The following is a 19539-nucleotide window of genomic DNA, read 5'->3' on the forward strand; positions in this document are numbered from 1 at the left end:
CTGCGGAGCGGGGAGGGGCGGGGAAGGGAGGGAGGGGAGGACCGGCCGTGCGGCGCGGAGGGCGGGAGCTGAGCGTGCGCCGGGAGCGCCCCGCCAGCGGGGCCGGGCGGGGGTGAGCGCGGGTAGCGGCGGAGGAGCGCCGCGGGGAGGTGGGGGCCGCTGGGGGGGCGGGGCGGCGGACGGGACTCCTGTGCGGAACTGGGGTGAGGGTCGGGCTTCGTGCGAGGCCGCGGGCTGCCTGCGTCAGATCGACGCGGGAGGCGCTGCTACGGGAGAGCACCGGCTCTGCGAACGTCGTGCTGCTGCTCTGCGCCGCGCTGCTGCCGGACACGGCGCGCCCCGAGCCGCGACCTTCGGGTCCCGGAGGGTCCGCGCGTCCCCGCGCAGTGGAGGAGAGCGCTGGCTGTGGGGGGTGGGGACGAGCGAATGAACCCCGGGAGGAGGCGATGTCCGCCTCAGAACCGCGCTGCCGCAGGAGTCACCGGCCTCGTTTTACCGCCGCCCCTCGCAAAGTCTCCGTAACTCTTCGCTAGCGGACCGGTTCTTCAGGAGCGTTAGGTATTCGTGCTCCTTCGTTGCGTTGAGGACTGCTGACAGCCGCGGCCAGGCGGCCCCGCAGGACCCCCGCTTACGGCCGTGCGCGCTCGGTGCCGCCCATCCCGGCGGCCGAAGGGCAAGCGCGGACATCGCGGTGTGGAGGAGAGGAGCTGCCGAGCGATCCCGTGTGCTGTCCTTGCGGAGATAGAGGGGGTGCGGGGGTCGTGGGGTTGAGGGAAAGGCGTCAGACAGCGATTGCTGCAGCGGCGACAGCGGTTTGTCCGGGATTGCGGTGTTTCTCCCCATCTCGCTTTAGTCCTGTCCCTTCAGGCCTGCGGGGAATTGCCCTCTGTCTGAGCATGCAGACAATAAAAACTGCTGGGGGAGGGTGTGATGGGCAAGGAAAGCGACCCTGAAAGACACCTGGGTAAGCTGTCCCCAAAAATGTCTGTGGCTGCGGATTCTGGTTTGCTCAGGGAAAAGGCAAGTGCAGAGTGTGTCTGAGGAGCTCAGGAAGTGGAATTTCATCCCTAAAGGAAGAGTCAGATCTTCCTCGTCCCTACAAAAGTTGCAGGACCCACAAAGTCAGACTTACCCTTTTTGCCATATACTTTTGCTATCGGTTCTATAGGCAGGTATGGGGTCGGGTGGGACTCCGTTCCACATCATGAAGCAGAAGCTTTGAATGAGTTAATCATCAGAGTTGCTTTGGATGGAAATGGAAATGACTAAGCACACCACATTCCTGAAGCATTACTTGTTTTGATATAAAATCTGCTTGTCTGGTTCTGCCCATATCTTTCAGCCATCTGAATGACACATTTTTGTTCAGAAAAAGTTCAGGTCTGTTGTGGAGCTGAACAGAATGAGAGTAGCTGAAAGCTCTGGGTGTCCTTCCTGCTGCACTGGCTGTCCCCTCATCCTTTTAGGACAGCTTCCCTAGCCTTCCCAAGACCAGAAGCTGCCTTGTATTGGGCTACCAACAGAGGAGGCTTAATGGCAAGGAGTTCTGTCATTTCTTAGGTGTCTTAGAACCACGTGGCTCGTAAAAGGAGCAAAAGATTGCTTCAGAACTGCATGGGCTTGCCAGATTGTTGATTTGCTTGTTCTCATGCCTGTTGTACAGCAGGATAAGGTAAGGTGGTGTGCTGGTGTCTTTGTTTAGCTATTTAGCTGCCAGCATGATTTGTTGAGGGGCGTTGTAGGGACCCACAGTGGGTGGGCTTGATCTCAGCTTTATTCTTAAACAGTACCGGCAACAGTTCTTTCCTTCAGTTGTTTTTTTTTTCAAGAAACTGAGCTGCCTTGAAACTGTATAGAAAGCGCTTAGTATGCTCTCTGCTTTCAGAATTGGGAGAGGACTAAGGGCTACCTGTCGTGTGTTGTGAATGTGCCTTGTTTGTCTGCTTTGGGTAAACTTGTTTTGTCCCCTCTTAGTTCCATGCTGTCTCTCTTATGGAGAGAGATGCGTGCTGTTTATGCCATACTTGCTTGTGGCTGTTGCTTCCAGTGAATTAATTCAGTATTTTTGGCTACGCTATGCAGCTGTACTAATGCTATAGGGATGATAGATTTGGCTTTTGTACTGGAAAGCGTATTGGTGCTGCTGAAGGCGTTTGGAAGGAGGCATGGAGACAGAAGCAGTCACTGAAAGTCAGGTTAATCTGTGAAAAGAATGTGGGGTGGTCCCTGATGTACAAGTGCTGGCTGCCTGGCTCAGTTGAGCTCTGCCTGGTGTGTGTCTCTCTGAGCTACGCATTGGGCTGTCTCAGGCTGTGTCTGGTGCTATCAGGCATGGGTCAGACCACTACAGACTCCTCTTTCCTCACTAAATATCAGCTTTTACTGCTGGCCCTGGTTCATGTAATGAGTTTAGATTGAATGCCTGTATGCTGATAGCAGCCAGCTGCCTGGCAAGCCTGTGCAGGTGAAGAGCTGCATTCTTCTCCTTGGAGGATGGGTTATTTTGGAAGGCAGTTCAACACCATGGCTGGTGGAGCAGCACTTAGCAGGAGAGAGTGAGGTGCTTTGAACTTGTGTTCAGTTGCCTTCATTTAAGATGAACAAGGAGTCACGTGTTTCTACCTGTATGTGATAATGCAAAGGTCAGTGACATACCTTGGGTAGACCTTTGCTGCTGCACTCAGAACAACGTGGCTCTGTTCCCAAATCTTCTAGTCTGGCTTTTCCCATTGGAGACCGTGCATGCTGGCTAGCCTGTGCTTTAGGTCCTCGGGAGCAGCCCAGAGCACTGTTTTTCTCGTAGTTCCAATGGTACAGGGAAGAGGAAAGTTGCTTTGCTGTCTGCTAATCAAGGCTGTGCAGACAGGGATTGAGGAAGGATGGATCTGCTCTGGCTCAGGATGTTTTAGAAACAATGCCCTATTTATAGGAGAGGGCAAAGGCCTGGGGCTGCCTGTGAGCAGCAGAGGAGCAGCCTGGCCTAGGGTCTCACCGTGGGGTGTGGTAGCACAGCAGTACCCTGCCAAAGGAATCAGGAATGATGAGACTGTAGGCGTGGTTTCCGTTTTATTAACAGTTGTGTGCAATTCCTAGGCTTGTTCTGTTCTTTTCCTGCTCCCGTGTGATGGGATGGACAGCCCCCATTAGTTTGCTGGTCCCCTGCCTGCTTCTTGCTGCTGGTGAGGAGGGAGTGTGTGCTGTGCTGTGCTGCTCTGTGCTGTGCTGCAGTTGGCAGTGCTGTGTGCACAGGAGCAGCTTGCCTGCACTGCTTTGGAGACAGGGTATGGTGATGGTCAGGACGGGGTGCCAGTATGAGTGCATTGAGGGTATGGCAGAGTGCTGATAGGGGGCAGAGGGCTGATGGTGCAGCATATATCTTCAGCTCAGTTGCTTACTCGTGTAGTCTAAATTTAGCCCATTCGTTAATCATAGAACCACAGAATGGTTGAGTTGGAAGGGATCCCAGAGCCCCCCAAGCCCGACTCCATCGCAGGCCAGTTCCCTTCCACCAGCTCATGCTGCTCAGGGCCTCATCCAGCCTGGCCTTGAGCTCCTCCAGGTACGGGGCACCTCCAGCTTCTCTGGCCAGCCTGTGGCAGGGTCTCACCGCCCTCTGAGTTAAGAATTTCCTCCTCACATCTAACCTAAATCTCCCCTCTTCTAGTTTAAAACTCTCTCAGTGATAATTGGGAGGATTATTCGCAACTGTCTGGGACAATATGATAAAAAATACTTGTCTTCAGGAACCTATGTTGTTCTCTCTGAAGACAGGCAGCAGTGACCTTTTTGCCACAGCAAGCAACACTGCTTTGGTACAAAGTGTGGAAAGCCAGCTGGAGCTGTGTGACAGATTTGTTGGTGCTGGATCTCTGCAGCAAACCCACTTCTCCCTGGTGGTAAGGTGGCAGTTTCACTTGCCTTTCTTGCTGCAGGACCCTGCTGGAGAAATCACATCATTTCTTTGGTGTTCCTTCTCTGCTGATCTAAACACAGCTCTCTTTTTCCCGATTCACCAGTTTTCTCTGCTTTTTGACTCCTGTTGTATGTCTTCCTAAAAATTCCCCTGACTGCCAGCCACTGCCCTCCAGTTTCTCTGCTGGCAAAGTTAGATCAGGTATTGACACGCAGAACATCAAACAAGTTTTCACTTGTGCTGTTGAGCTCTTCTGCAGTCAACACAACCATGCAAATCTGCCTGTGCGAAGCAGCAGCCGTCCTGCTACTGCTGACGCTGGAGAGGTAGATGTGGTTGTCTGTCAATAGAGCTGGCATGGTGTCTTGTATCTTGCAGTGTTAGAGAGCTCCAGTGGAGATGTGCTGCTGCAGCAGCACTGTGGGCTGCCTGAGGTGCTTTGAGCAGTGCAGAGCATCAGAGAAACAGAACGCTCCTGTTTGGCCTGCATCAGTACAAGTATGCTGCAGAGGAGCTGGCTGGGAGTTCTGCTGCAGACAGGACATGGTGTTGTGTTTCCGTGCCACCAAATAATTTCCTTGAGTTTGGGCCTTGGGGATCCCTGGCAGCGTTTTATTCCCGTTGCAGTGTTTTATTTGTTTTTTTTTTAACCCAGTGAGACCTCTAGTTCCTTTTGTTAGCCCTCCCAGATATATTCAGCAGCAACAGGCTTTGTGAAGAGTGCACTAAGAAAGGCAGTCTTGAATGTGTGGTTTGGGGAGGAATGTTCTTCAGCAGTTGCCAAAGTACAGCTGGAAACTCCTGGTGTTGTGTATGGTTGGAATGCAGCTGATGGTTCTCTTTTTTTCTGTCCTCAGGTTGCACTAGGAGGCAGTTCTTGCAGGACTCAGGGGCTCTTGGATGCCCCTGGATGCTTTGGAGTCTCATGCCAGCTTGATGCATGCAAGACACAGGTGAAACTGGGCAGAACTGGAGATGGGGCGTTTGTAAGCACGTTGGCACTTGCCATGCACCCAACAGAGACAGGTGACAGTAGCTTCTCCCGCTCTGCTGTGCAGACCCTCTCTAGGAGCCACTGCCGCAACATCAAGCAGAAGATCTCCCAGTGGGAAGGGAGAACACAAGGGTGCTCCAGCAAGGAGAAACAGCAGTTGAATGATTTTGGAGTAAAATATGATCCAGGCTGCGATGTTCTGTCCAAAGTGAAGCCTGAAGATACAGAGAAGGGCAGAAAGGCTGGGTCTAAAGATCCAAAGAACTTGGGTTTGGACTTCAGGGAAAATGCAAGGAGTTGCTTGCAAACTGCTGACTGTGGTGACCTCAAGTCCTGTGCGTGCAGCCATGCTCCCCAGGCCAAGGAGAATGGAAAATGGCAAGCAGGTTTCCCAGACCCAGGGGAGGCATTGCCCCCAGGCAACTTCTACACTTTGCAAGGGCTTTGGAGGAAAGTAGACCCTAGCACAGCCCTGCCAGTTCCTGTGGACCTTCAGAAGAAGTGGGGGAATTGTGGCTTCACAGAAAGAGAACGGAAAGCCGAAGGAGTGGAATTGTTCTGCGGGGCAGAGAGGAATGTGAAAAACTCTTACTTGGAGGCTGTGGAGCAAGAGAAGAAGTTGGCTGCAGTCCCGCCACCCAAGCCCCGTAGGACTTTCCGCTATCTTGCAGAAAACTGTGCCAGCAGCTGCAGCGATGCCAGTGCTACCAAGGAAGCTCCCCTGGAAAAGAAACGTGGAGGAGATCTGGTTTCGTTTTCTAACAATCTGGAGAAGAGAACAGTCAGCAGAAGGATCCGAGGAAGAATCCAGAGGTATGTTGATTCATCTGTCATCTATGAAACTCATTCCATTAAATCAGATTCTGCATGGGTCTAAACAGCTTGCTTGCCATGATGTCCTTGTGGAGATGATGATCAGTACTGTTGATGAGGAGACAATATTTCTGGATGAAAGTACCACCTTTCTAACATTCTGTACACATTGCTTTTACTGCTGATAATCTTTTAAATGCTCAAAGCCCCAAACATTTATCAATCCCACACTTTGAAACGTGAGTGACAATATGCTGACCCCAGGGAGAGCTTGTTCTCAGTTGCAACTTGTAGATTACAGAGTAGCCTTCTCTTGTGGCAGTATTGCTGCTAAATGTTCAAATTTTCCTCTGAATGAAAAATTGTTCTGTTGGAGAATTGTTATTTATTGTCTTAGAGTTGGAGGCTGTCAGGTGCCCCTCTAGCAGCTGTTTAGGGCAGGTGTGCTAGAGATGAGTGTAAACACAATGAATGGAGATGTGACTAGGACTCCTGAATCCTTTTTTCACGGTGGCAAGGTGTGCAGCAAACCCCATAAGTTTTGTGATGATGGGTTAAATCGCAGTCAGCTCCTTTGTGACCTCTATGTCATTATTTTGGGTTGGAGGCCAAATATACGAAAACGCCAACTCCCAAAGGTTCCTTTAGCAAGAACAGTAGAGGAGAGATCCTGTAGAAAACTGCTTAATTCAGAGTACTGCTGCAAGTGCTTAGTCTGCAAAAGCTGTGACAAGATGGGATGGCGTTTACCTTGCCTGCCTGTGGTGTGCTTAGCCATGGAGCCTCAAACTCCATTTTTTAAATTTAAAAACCTTCCAGAGTAAGTGAGCAGGACTTGATTGGCAGAGTCCAGAGTGGAGCATCCATGTACGTGATGGACCCAAGTGGGATCAAAGTCCGTGTGAGCTGGGTAGTGCAACTCAATGGCCTTTGCACATGATGTTGTCTTTAGATGATGTTATGCTGGTTTTCCTCTAGGAAATCCTTTGAGTTTGAGGACATTCAGGGCTTCCGCAACTGGGTGTCTGCCACCAGGTCCCGTAAACTTCAAGAAGAAGCAGATGGCACTGCAGGAGCCAGGCTCATCTACACACAGTCAGAAGACAACATCTATGAGGACATTATCTGTATGTGCCTGTTCTTGGGGGTACACTCATGTTGTTTAGGGGTAGCTAAACTGCTGGGGAGGGAGGAATGAAGATGAGAATGCATTGAGGACCTGACCAGCTCTGTGACTTTTATGGTCTTCCCCATCTGAGTTCTTCGTTGGTATTAATAATTATCTGTTTGTGAATAACCATGCAGGATAGCTGACTGCATCTGGTTTCAGATGTCATGGGAGGCTGCTAGAATTCACCTGTGCTAAACTGATTTCTTTATTAGCTCTTCACATCCCCTGCTTGAGTACTGCAGTGAGATTGTGCAGGTACTGACCAAACTAACTGCTTTGCAGTTGAGCTGCTTTCTCCACAGTGGTAGAAATGTTCTACTTTTCTGATCTGTGTAGCTTGCCAGTTTTATGGTAATGGATTAGGTGGACCTCTAGGTGGTAGAAGCCTAATCCGTCCTTAAACAGGTGTCTCTTCAGACTCTGTTCAACCTTGGCAGACAACTGCACAGACTTTCCTTGCTTATTTGCCTTGCAAGCATTCAGAACTTTAGCTTCTTCTGTAAATCCCCCATTCAGTGCTTCTTCCAGGTCCTGAAAAAGAGAACCCCTATGAAGATATCAGAGTGCTGCCTTTACCCCTATGGAAGGTCCCATCTGTTTGGAAATTACCACCTTCCCAAAGCAGCAGTAGAGCTCCAAAGGTAGGGTGAGGGGATTCAACCAGCATGTGTTTACAAAGAGTCATCTTTGCAAGGGCTGTTTTGTGTTCCTCCTCTACCCTAGTTTGTCAGTGCTATGTCATTGTTTTTCCTTTTATTTTTTTTGCCTGTTATGTATATAAGTGGTAATAAACAGCCGTGGCAATGACAGTTCATAAAACTATTAATGAACAAAAGAATAGAATCAAGAGTGCTTAGATGTGATACTTGAATCACAGGATGGGGGTTGGAGAGAAAGCTTTGGAGTGCAGGAAGTTGCAGGAAATCTATCAATCATAATCTGACTTTTTTACCCCTGAACTTGGACCAAAGCTTTATCCCATGCTTAGCCATCCCTTCTGATTCTGTTTTCTAGCTTCCTCCAAAACCTTCCTTCCTCAGTCGCAAGACTTTTGAGTTAAAGCCTTCCCTGACAAGTTTGCAAGGGAAAATTGTGAAGGACACGACCTTGCCTGTCACACTGACCGACTGGAAGCTGTTCCGAGCAGTAGAGGCTACTAGCAGGAGAAAGAACTTGCCCTGGGTGAGATTTAAGCATGTAACATTTCTTCTTGCATGGTATTTCAAATCCTTGCTTCTTTGTCCAGCACCTCTAAGTGCTTCATGTGTCTGGCAGGTAAATGTTGCTTAGCACTGCTGTGTGTGTGGACAAATGCTTCTCTTGAACCATTTTCCTCCGAGGAGTAGGGCAAGTATTGGGAAATGGAAGAACAGAGAGCCAGTTCTGGGTGGGCCAGTAGTAGTTTTGCTGATGAATAATCTGCAAATGGGGCAATAGGTCAAATGGATACCAGTTCTATCTATGGATACCAGCTGTTCCTAGTGCTTTGTCAGCAAAGCCTCTTTCCACGAAGTACGTTGATGTTTTATACTGAATGCAATGCAGGAAGGAAAGGAAGCTCTTTGTAAGCTGAGCGGTCAGCCCTGTACTATTCTGTTTGTGCATATGTTTCTGCTGAGGACTTCTTAGGCTGAGCCCTGTGTTCTCACTGCAGGGACTGAGCTGTTAATGGCTGACAGCATGGGGCTGTGAGAAGGCTGGGCACTTGCTTACTTGACATTCTGGCTTGTGGTTCTTGACTTTGGGAACACGCTTTTGCAGCTGTTGCCATATTCTAAAGGTGAGCTGCACCTCGCTGGGATAAGCCCATTTCCCATAGCCTTCCTACAGTTCTCCCCTTTGCCGCTTCTGGTTTTTCCTTTCTGCCTGTGTGCAAAATACTGATACACTTCTGATTAGCGGGAGAGGCCTGTAATTCAGTTTTGCACTACAGGATTCATTCTGATTCTCATTTGATGTGCTTGAAAACTTTCTAAATACTGGCATTAGTTAACACTTTGAAGCATGTGCTATAGAAGGACAGCTGCAGCTACCACTGCGTGCTGTATGTGTGGCACATGGTGTGCAGGACTCCAATTCCAGTTGTAGTGTTGACAACAACTTGCTTTTGCCATGATAAAATCATTAACTGCTGCAGATCATTATTTCTTCAGAACATGTGCTCAATTTGAACAATTTGCAGAGGCCTGTGAAGTATAATTGGACACCTGCAAAATGCTTTTCACACGTTAAGTGTTTTGGAATATCAAGGAACATTTGAATGTGCTCTGTTTTTGTTTTTGTTTTTTTTTTTTAAACAAAGTACAGGCTTGGAAAATTGTTGATACTGGAAAGATTGTAAAAATGCTGTGGAGGATATCTTTCTTTTGGAGGAGGAAAGTGTAATGTTTCCTAAAGCAAACCTACTCCAAAAATCTGGTAATAATTTTCATGCAGGAAGCCCAGTGCTCCTAGGGAACTGAGCCAAGATTACTCAAGAGATTGAGAAAAGGATTTTAGTCTAAGAAGAAAAAACGTTATTGCTCAAGAAGCACATAAGAAGCCTTAAACACACCCAGTATCTTCCACTGGTGGCTCGACTGTGCAAAAATGAGAACAGAAATTGAAAACTTCTCAATAATGCTGGATGGTAGAGGGAAAAGAAGGCAGATTTTGCAAGGGAAGCACCACCTCCTGAGGTCTGTTTTCTTCCTTTCAGCCTCATTTTTAGGACGTATTAGTCTAAAGCAGAACACCAGGAGACAACATGTGTGAGGACATTTGAAAAGGAGAAGAGCTAATTATAGTTTGCTGAACTGAGGATAAAGGCTTGAGCTGAAAAACAGGTTCTCTCTCTGAGTATCTTCCTTTTTATGCAGTTTTTGTGGTGACAAATGGCTGGGCACACCCTGCTACATCCAGTAGGAGCATTTAATGAATTCTTAACTGGGGACAAGAATGAACTTGATCTGCTGTTTGCATTTAAAGTAAATCCTTCACAGTGAAGTGATAGCAGTCTCTGATGTGCAGAATCAAGGAGCTGCCTGCAGCACTGTATACCTGGCAGATGAGGGTAACAGTGCAGAGAGGCCTATCACAGGAGAGACAGAAAGCTTTATGAGTTTGGTTTTAAGGCCTCTGTGACCAATGAAGTGAAGGTTAGCAGTGCTGACATGGGGTGCCAAACGCTGACACTTCTTCTAGGCCTGTAGTCTGCTTTGAACTGTGCTGTTTTCCAAAGTTTTTCTTCCAGCAGACTGAGTCTCTTTTGCCTGCAGCATAGACCACTTCAGTTCCACTGTCTTTTATTACCTGTGCAAAATGAAAGTACTTAATCTGTTAATTTTGGCAATTTGCCCTGGGACAAGGACTTAGTGCAGCCTTGCTCTGTGCTCAACCTGTGTTTTGGAGAACTTACTCTAGCTATTTGACAGTTAGCAACAACAGAAACCACCAAAACTAAGCATAAAAAGTGAACTACACTGGGGGGAGTTCTACTTCTCATTGGGCTTAGAAAGAATCTGGGTACTGAGAGCTTGTGGAGTTCAGAGGCTTTCAAGCTGGAGGGTTTATAAGATATTCTTGCAAGGGCCTTTGCAATAGAAGACTGAGATCTGATGCCAGCCAGTTTGCCACTTCTGCTGTCTATCTTATAAGCAAAATATAACTTCCAGAATGTATACGTGGTTTAGTGTCAACTTCAGGCTGTACTAATGGTAATTGTGCAGCAGAAACTACGCCCATTCGTTACTCAGTTAACTGCTAAAAGTATTCTAGCAAGCAGTCTCTGAGCCAGGGGCCCTGGCAGGGAGTCAGCAACTTTTCCCAAGTATTGTAGTCCCAGATGACAGATGTTGGGCTGTAGTCCGTTGGTCCGTTCTCTGGACCCCCTTACTAATCTCTGGTTCTGCTTTGGATTTCAGATGGTACTAAAAATACAGGAGATCTTTGTTTCTAAGCGTGGGAAGAAAAGGGTGAAGTTGCTCAGTCCTGCTGGGAAGGAAATGCCTCCAACAAAAGGTACAGAGCTCTCCAGCACTGTTCTCTTTGATACAGAATTGTTGAGTGGCACAATTTCTGTATGTGCTGGGGTTCTCTTAGACTTTCCTGCAGCTCATTCTGGGCTGACTTAACAGTGCTGAGCCCCGTGTCTTGCAACTGGAATTGTTGGACTTTCAGCACCAGTAGGACTGGGAACACTTGACTTGCACAAATTTAACACTGGTACAGGTGGAAGATTCCCCTGTAGTCTGAACCTGAAGAGCTGGAGTAGTGATTCCAAGTGCTTTTTCAAAGAAACAGAACAAAACCACTTGGCACTAGAACTCGCTGTGACTGCTCTACTTTTCTGTGCCTCCACAATGATATTCTTGTGTACTTAAAAACTACAAGCAGTGGTACAATCTGTATTTATAGTATATTCTGTCCAGCAATTTATAGTATATTCTGTTAACTTTTACAGCAGCTTCAAATAACCACTTGGTTGCTCTTTGCCTCTGATCTGCATCCTGGAAACAGGGATCTTAATCAGCTCTACTTCCTGGAATTTACTGTGGTAGCACATTTGCCAGTAGTGGTTGTTCTTTGCTGGTGCCTTGAGCAGGATAGATGAGCAGACCTGAGTGATGTTGATCTGATGAGTCTGAAGTTCTCTGTCTTTCCCAGGTTAGGGTGTTGCCCATCTTCCTTCTGCATGGCTAATAAGTGAAAACTGTGTGTGTTTCAGGTGAAACCAGTGGAAATGAAAGTGATACGGAAAACCAGCCAAAAAGTGAGTGAATCATAAGGGCTGGTCCTGTCCCCACAGCACAACACAAAAGATTCTGGTGGGATGGCCATGCTGACAAGTTGTGGCTTCTGCCGAGACAGAGAAAGGGAGCATCTGAGGGTTAGTGTGGCCAAGACTGGGAGCTGTTGCAGCGACAAATCAACTTCTGTTTCACCCACTTCTCTTGAATCCTTCAGGTTTAAAGCCAACAATCTGCTAGCAACTAGCAGTGTTGCTCTGGGATGTATGGAAGACATGGCAGGAGAATGCTAGTTATCAAGCAAAGAGATTTGCAGAGTTGCTGCAGGGCAATTGCTCCTTTATCTGGAACAGCTCTGAACTTGACAAATGGACCCAGGAGTCCAAAGCCCATAGCATGCAGCAGTTCTGTGGCATTAGTCAGATGCACCGACCCCTTTTTCCCTTAATGAAGGTGATGACAGTTCTTGTTCTGTAACTAATAGGTTTCTGGCAGTAAAAGTCACAGGCTGGTTTTGGATTTGTCCCTTTCTTCAGGTCTACATAGGGGCCTGCTACTGGTGCAGTCAGCCTCCAAGAGGAACCCACACTACCAAACATTGGAGAGAGATTTAATAGAGCTCCAGGAGCAGCAGCTGTTTGAGCTGTTTGTGGTAGTGTCACTACAGAAAAGGGCATCTGAGATAAAATACACACCACAAATCATACAGCAGTTTCCCAGCAAGGTAAGAGTGGCATGGAAATGTTTGCAGAAAACACAGCAGCTGTTTATTTCTAAGAATTCTTTCTGTGCTGTCAGAAGTAATCCACTGATTATTATGAGTATTATCCTAAGCTCGTTAAGGGAGGTTATTGTCCAGCAGCATAAGGATTTGTGTGCAAATACCTTCATTGTGTTTGACATGTACGTGTTTTGGATTCACAAAGTTAATAAGGGACTATAGCCAGGAAGAGTGCAAGGTCTTAATTAATGGGTAGAATTGAATGTATGTGCTGACTGAAAATATAGTCCTTAAAATATCAGCTGTACGGAATGAACTTTGCTCTTCTCAGGGATGTTTCACAATTAAATGAAATCCCTATCTTGAAAACCTCCCTTTTGCCTCTTCTGGGCACTTCTAAGAATTGAGAATTTTCCTGTCTTCAGATCTCCTAGGAGTAGAAGTGAGGCAAGCTGCCTAATGGCACAACAGTTGTTTGGGCGCTTCATTCTCCTGTGAATTTGGCCATGGCTCTGAATCTTACTCAGTTCCTATCGCAGCCAGCTGGGTAATTGTAAAAAGGTCCAGTCAGCAGCTAAGTTGCAAGAGGGAGCTGGGAATCTGTTTTAGTGAGAATGCTTTCTCCCATACTTGTAGATTAACTATCAGGTGGTTCAGCACTTCGAATAATCAAGAAGATACTGTCCCCTTTTCTTTTAAATGCTGAAGCTGTGCACCACACTTCAGTGACTTTAAATATATGTTACCTCTCCAGCCTGAACATCGCTTCAGACAGTCAAAGGATACTGAAGAGAGGCTAAAGGTCATTCCCAAATTCTGCTTTCCAGATCCCAAAGACTGGTTTCCTGCGTCAGACCTTAAAAGGTAAAGACTTACTATATACAGATGGGTCTGAGGTGGGTCTGAAGTCTTAGATATGTAGAAGTTTCCTGGACCTGAGGAACTGCAGCCAAAGCAAGGAAAAATGGGAAAGGCTGAATCTCTAAGCCCTGTGAAGGGGGAAGGTGAGATATGGAGGTGGGCTCAGAGGTACTGCATCTGTCTGATCATCTTTATTATGAGTTTTTTGTTTGGCTACTCATTACAGAAGTGGTCTTTGGCATGATCAGAAGGATACCTTATAGTCTGTGTGGAGCACGTTTTATTTAGTCAATCTTGTCTGAACTGTGTGGTGAATTTAACTCCTGACTCTTCTTTGGTTTCCCAGTGAAACATTTTCTTTTGTGTTGACGGGCGAGGATGGCAGCCGCTGGTTTGGATACTGCAAGAAGCTCCTGGTAAGCATCTGTGTATTGGGTGGAGTGTAAAGAAAGCACTGTTAAATGCACAATCAAATGCAGAATATGCTCTTGGGCTGCTGCTGCTGCTGAGGTTACCAGTCATTTAATTGCATAAGGGAAGGAGCGTAACAATGCCCAGCAATACAGTAAAGTGAATTCTGGGTGTGAAAGCTTCTGGAGCTGGTTATTCCTCAGGAATCCCACAAGGCAGAAGTGTAGAGAGCATTGCAGCAGAAGGAATACTGTGCATCAACTACACTGTGTGTGTTAGTTTGTTTTTCACATCCATGCTCTCAGCATAACTGGTCCTGTTGCTTTTCAGCCAGAAGGGAAAGGGAAGCGCCTTCCTGAGGTGTACTGCATCGTCAGCCGCCTGGGCTGCTTCAACCTCTTCTCCAAGGTGAGATGAGAAACTGTATTCATCTGTGATATGGGTCTGACAGCCAGCAAGCACCAAGAAGTAACTGGATGCTTTTATCCAGTCTAGAATTTTCTTAGCAGTTGTAGTCCATCAGTGTAGTGCTTCCTTGCCACTTTTGTACTTGACGGGCAAATAATTATACTAGGGCTGGGACTTGTCAGCTACTATACAGAAAATTCAGCAAATTATTGTCAGGAAGTGGCTCCTAACACCTGTTAATATTAATAGTGCCCCTTTGTCCTCTTCTTTCATGACTTGGAAATGAAAAATCATTTATTTTGTGGGCAAGAGGGTAACGAGGGAAAGATCTCAGCTTGTTTCTCCTAGCACAGTAAGGAGAATAGATAAGGAACTAAACACTAGAGAAAGCTCTTACAGATACAGAACAATTCCTGCAGAAGAGTACAGGGATGAATTTGTGATGATTTCTAATAATTGGACCAGTGAGTTACTAGAACAGTGTTTCAGAAAGATGATTTGGATGAGATGTTGCCCTTCTTCCCCATCTAACTAGAGTATCTGATTACAACACATAAGAGATTTCTTTCTAGTAGAAGCAGTATGGAATTGAGAATGGAGAGTTGTACTTACAGTTACGTATTACCACTTGTTTGTTCAGACATTCGAGAGGTTACACAAGAACCCCAGGGCAAGGAGGAAGGAGGGCTGGGAGTCTGTGTTGGACCCCTCACGTGTAGCTATGGAATGGGACATAACATAGGCTTGTATTTCTTTGGGCTAACCAGCATGCAGTGAATCAAAGTCTGATTTATTTGCAGATTTTAGATGAAGTGGAGAAAAGGCGAGAGATGTCCCCAGCCCTCGTCCACCCGTTTATGCGCAGTGTAATGGAGGCGCCTTTCCCTGCTCCCGGACGCACTATTACTGTGAAGAGCTTCCTGCCAGGAGCAGGAAATGAGGTAACTGAATTCAGGACTGGTTTTGCTGTGTTGACTGGTGTCTATGGGGCAAAGTGGTGTTCTGCAAACTGCACTGCAGAGTGATGCTGCCTGTAAATCATTGATCTGATGGTAATTTCCAGACTGACTAGAGGTTGTCGGAGAAACCAGCTTCCTTTGAACTGCACAATAGAAGTGATTCGTTGCTTTTTTTAAAGGAAGAGCAGGTTGAGAGTCCTTTGAGATGCTCTGAACTGTCCATCCAGGTGATGTGGGTTCAACCTGTGAGGATCCAACACTTCTGCTTTCCAGTCAGGTCCTCCCTCATCCAGCCTAATGCTGTGATCTGGCTGTTCCATCCAGCACTCTGCATCTCTGCTGTTCCCAGGTTATGAAACTCTGCCGTCCGTCAGATTCTCGACTTGAACACGTTGATTTCGAATGCCTGTTCAGGTGCCTGAGTGTCTCTCACATGATACGGGTCTTTGCCTCTCTCCTGCTGGAAAGGAGAGTGATCTTTGTTGCTGACAATTTAAGGTAAAGAATGAGTCTGAGTGACCAGTTCTTTCTGAGGCATGTTGCTTTTTCTCTTGTATTTGGGCCTGTTTCATGTGTGAGCTTGTCTAACTTTCTGTAAATAATTAGATTTAAAAGCTTTTGGCAGATTCTCCACAGGACTTTTGCATGCTTAACATTTGGAGTGCGCTGCTTACCCAAGAGGACACAAGGGAATGTTTCCTTTACTCTGGGCTGATGCTATTCCTAGCTCCCCATAACTTGACTTCATAAATGGTTGCATGGGGCTTCTTCTGATGCACAAGCAGCATACATAAATTACATTTCCTCAGAGCATTTCTAACCTATGTCTGTAGCAGAACACTGAAAGAGACACTGACAATCCCTTCTGTGCTTCCCTTACTTTTTAGCACCCTGTCTAAATGTGGCCATGCTGCAGTTGCAATACTTTATCCCTTCACTTGGCAACACACGTACATACCAGTGCTACCAACTTCTATGATTGATATTGTGTGCTCTCCGACTCCATTCTTAATTGGCATTCTCTCCTGCTCATTACCACAGCTCCAAGACCTGCCTGTAGAAGAGGTGAGAACTGGGCAAAACACTGTGGAGGGACAATTGGTGGAATTAGGCTGACTTCTTTGAAAGAATCTCTGTGGATTCTGTCTTAATGTAACGTCTTAAACCTTTCTGAGACAGTTTTTAACTTGCAAGATACATGCCACCACATTCCTTTGCTGTCAAAGATTAATAATATTGACTGTTCTTAGGACAGCTGAAGTCATGCAAAACTTGTGTGTGACATCCCCTAAAACTGGGGACAAAATAAAAGTTTTTTATATATATATATATATATATATATATATAAAGTTATTGTTTTTTTCCTGCTGCATGGCAACGTACATAGTTACAAGAGCTAATATTTTTTGTCTGTCTTTCCCTAGGTTCTGATTGTTGATCTTTGTGCTGACAAGTTTTTGCAAGAGGTGAGTGAAAGAGTGAAATTCCAGCACTGGTTACTCTTGGTGGTGTTATATGCCAAGAATAGGATCCACAAATGTGAGCAAGAAATCAGTTAAGACTTGTTTTCATCTGTAGACTCCAGTGGCTGAAGAAATATCTTGCATTCCTTTTTTATCACTAGAGAAGGGAACAGACTTGTTGAAAGGCTGAGGCTGCAGGAGCAACAGCACAGAGCACTGTAAGCCAGGCATGCTGCTGAACTGGATTTAAAAAGAGGATCTTGGTTCAGCATGTGAAGTGGACCGCTAGGATTCCTTGTTGCATTCTGGCTGTCTTTCTGGACTTATTCTCTACATGATTTTCCCCTCTCTCATCTAGCTAGGGTGTGTTTGTTTTCCCAGGAGTGGTAGTCTGAGAGAAATTGTCACAGTTCACATGTGATTCTCTGCTGGTCCCAAACTTTACTAAATGTGCTGAAAAAGCCTTCTGCATCACCAGACAAGTCACTATGAACTTAGTGGAGTGTTACTAGTTCGGGAGGATATTTGCATCCCCTTTCCCTTGCCTTACTGTTCTATTTTGCATTGCAGCCTGCAAGTGGAGAAAGGTATTAAAGGATTGTTTTCTCACTAAAATGTCATGTAGTGACATTTGTCATATTTTCTCAACAGACTATTGTTGTTCTAGTGTGTTTTATCACTGCTCTGATAAGCCTGAGTCTGTGTAGTGGATTTGATATACGTAGTTTTGTGTTAATGTATGCATTGATTCTAGTTGTAGAGAGAAGGCATTGGGCAAGTGTTTTTCATTTCTGTGGCAACAAGACAAATATATTGCCTCCACCAGAATGCAACACATCAGAGTAACTTCCCTCTAATTGTTCTAGGCATGTTAAGAGTATTTCTCATCAGAGAAGTTTCTGTTGAATAGATGTAACACAAAAAGTTAAACGGTCACTTTTCTGTTCAGGTATCGGATGAAGAAGAAATCCTGCCTCGTAAGCTCCAGGCTGCACTTGCCCAAATTTTGGAGGAGCGAAATGAAATCTTGTCACACGAGCAGAATTGCACACAAGGTATATCTGTAGAAAAGTCAGCAGGCCTCTTCAGTTACCAAGTTGCTGCCACAGAAGTGTGCAAATGGAAATAAGCTTTACAGAGTAACATTTTATAAAGCTATTTTCCTGTGATCTTACTGATGACATATTTCATGTGAATGTATTAGAAATCTGCTGTCCTAATAATTGTTCCTCTTTTCACAATCAGTGTGTGGAAAACTCTGGTGTTACTTAAGCCAAGTGTATCAGTTTCCATGCTTTGAGTTTTCTGTAATTTTCCTGAAGTGGCAGAGAGGAAGTTTTTCTTAAATGGAGAATAGAGTAAATTCTCTGTACTTCAGAGGATAATTTGACATCATTTTCAAAGTTGCTGGTCTTGATACACAGTCTTTCAGATAAATTAATCTGAGAATTTTAGAAAGTATTGAATTGCCTGAGAGAATGGCATTGACAAATTGTGATTCCATGGTCATCAGCGTAAGAAAATTTTCCACTTTGTGTTTTGTGATTTGCCTCACTCTTTAAAAGAATTAGACTATTATGAACTTACTGCTTATTAGTTTTTTACTGGGTGAAAAGAAATTCTGAATGCTTTCACTGCTGGAAAAGCTTCAAAATGGAACCTGTCTCAGCAGAAAGCTGTCGTGGGAGAGGAGTCTAAACACTTGAGCCAAGTCTCCTTTGGTATTGAATACCCATATGAAATTTCATAGTCTGAGAAAGCCAGCCGAAAAAGCATCTGTTGCTCTTCTTTTAGAAGAGGAGTGTCCCTCTAATGTGAGTCACTTTGGACATTTCTCCTCTGCTATCTTCTTCACAGGTGACATGCCTTTAAACTCCCTGGTCTCCGAAGCTTTTGTGCACTTCTTTGTGGAGATTGTTGGTCACTATTCCCTGCACATGAACGTTACAGAGAAAGGAGAGCGAGTGTTCCAGCGGGAACCATTCCGTAAATCCCACACGTCACGCAACGTGCGCCACTTCCTGCACTTTTTCATGGAGACACAGATGTTTGCAGGGTTCATACAGGATCGAGAGCTAAGTAAGAGTGCTGTCAAAGGTGAGGCTTTCTTGTTTTACAAACTCACTTCCACATCACGTATCTTTAACTCTTACAAAGCCTTTTGCCCCAGCAAGTTTTCCTGTTGGCATATGTAATAGCTCTGTGGCCTTCTAGGTGTTCAGTAAAGTTAATCTCATTAAGCAAAGGATGCCTTTGTCTCCCTCCTGGCTTTGGTCCTGCACACAACGATGTTGATGCCTGAGGTGGAGGATCTCACCCAGCTGCGTGCTGTTTTCTCTCTGTAGGTCTTTTTGAGGTCCGTGCCTTGGAGTATCTGGAGAGCATTCCAGAGACTGAGCCGACTGGGATGAACAGAATCCTTCGCAGTCTTGGTAAGGAGACAGCTTTTTTATTTTATTTCCCTCCTATATTTTGCCTTGTGTACACATGCTGCTTTCCTTTGCCTCGCCCAAGGAGGCTGTGGATGCCCCCATCCCTGCAGGCATTCAAGGCCAGGCTGGATGTGGCTCTGCGCAGCCTGGTCTGCTGGTTGGTGACCTGCACACAGCAGGGGTTGAAACTGGATGAGCATTGTGGTCCTTTTCAACCCAGGCCATTTCTTGATATGACTGTAAGGTATTTATTTTAAATAAAAGTTTTGACTTTGGATAAAATGTGCGGAAGTGTTCTAATCCCAAAGTTGCCCAAATTTGGCAATTTCAGCCTTGGCTGTACATGCAACACAGGACAGAAATCCTTCTGTTTGGGTTTCTGCTCTCAGAAGCTCCTTGGCCCACTGACCAAGATACGACTCCAAATCCTGACATGTTGTTTTGTTTTCTTTCCCTCTAGGAAGTAAGATGAAATTTCTCCAGAAGAAATGAACGTGCACTGCCGTAGAACGGCAGAGAGCAACGAGGAGGCGGGTGGAGAACCAACCCCTGCCCGGAGCCGGACTCACAGCCTCTACCACAGCTGAAGCGGCCACTCCGGGCCGCCATAACAAGCAGCAGTGCCGCAACCAACCACCCGTGTCCTCTCCTCTCTGGGCGGGGCGG

The 19539-nt window shown here is 46.2% G+C and overlaps 1 protein-coding gene across 7 annotated transcripts; it reads left to right on the top strand.

Moving 5' to 3' along the window:
- The first annotated feature begins 44 nt into the window (after window positions 1-44).
- On the top strand, window positions 45-19506 carry DENND2C (DENN domain containing 2C). Of its 7 annotated transcripts, XM_052698196.1 has the most exons (20): window positions 764-3896; window positions 4771-4866; window positions 4972-5720; window positions 6699-6847; window positions 7420-7532; window positions 7906-8073; window positions 10794-10890; window positions 11597-11641; window positions 12155-12342; window positions 13094-13203; window positions 13547-13616; window positions 13942-14019; window positions 14820-14960; window positions 15328-15476; window positions 15866-16043; window positions 16403-16444; window positions 17391-17496; window positions 18299-18538; window positions 18787-18873; window positions 19334-19506. In XM_052698196.1, the coding sequence occupies exons 1-20, from the start codon at window positions 3720-3722 to the stop codon at window positions 19363-19365; spliced, it is 3015 nt and encodes a 1004-aa protein (XP_052554156.1). In that variant the 5' UTR covers window positions 764-3719; the 3' UTR covers window positions 19366-19506. The 7 variants fall into 7 exon arrangements, with proteins under 7 accessions (XP_052554159.1, XP_052554158.1, XP_052554160.1 ...); XM_052698199.1 differs by lacking the exon at window positions 764-3896 and adding an exon at window positions 45-112 and having other exon boundaries at window positions 4771-5720; XM_052698198.1 differs by lacking the exon at window positions 764-3896 and adding an exon at window positions 194-558 and having other exon boundaries at window positions 4771-5720.
- The last annotated feature ends 33 nt before the right edge of the window (window positions 19507-19539 follow it).

This window comes from Tympanuchus pallidicinctus, unplaced genomic scaffold (genome assembly GCF_026119805.1).
Source record: "Tympanuchus pallidicinctus isolate F22 unplaced genomic scaffold, pur_lepc_1.0 scaffold32, whole genome shotgun sequence".
In the NCBI taxonomy this organism is placed as follows: Eukaryota; Metazoa; Chordata; class Aves; order Galliformes; family Phasianidae; genus Tympanuchus; species Tympanuchus pallidicinctus.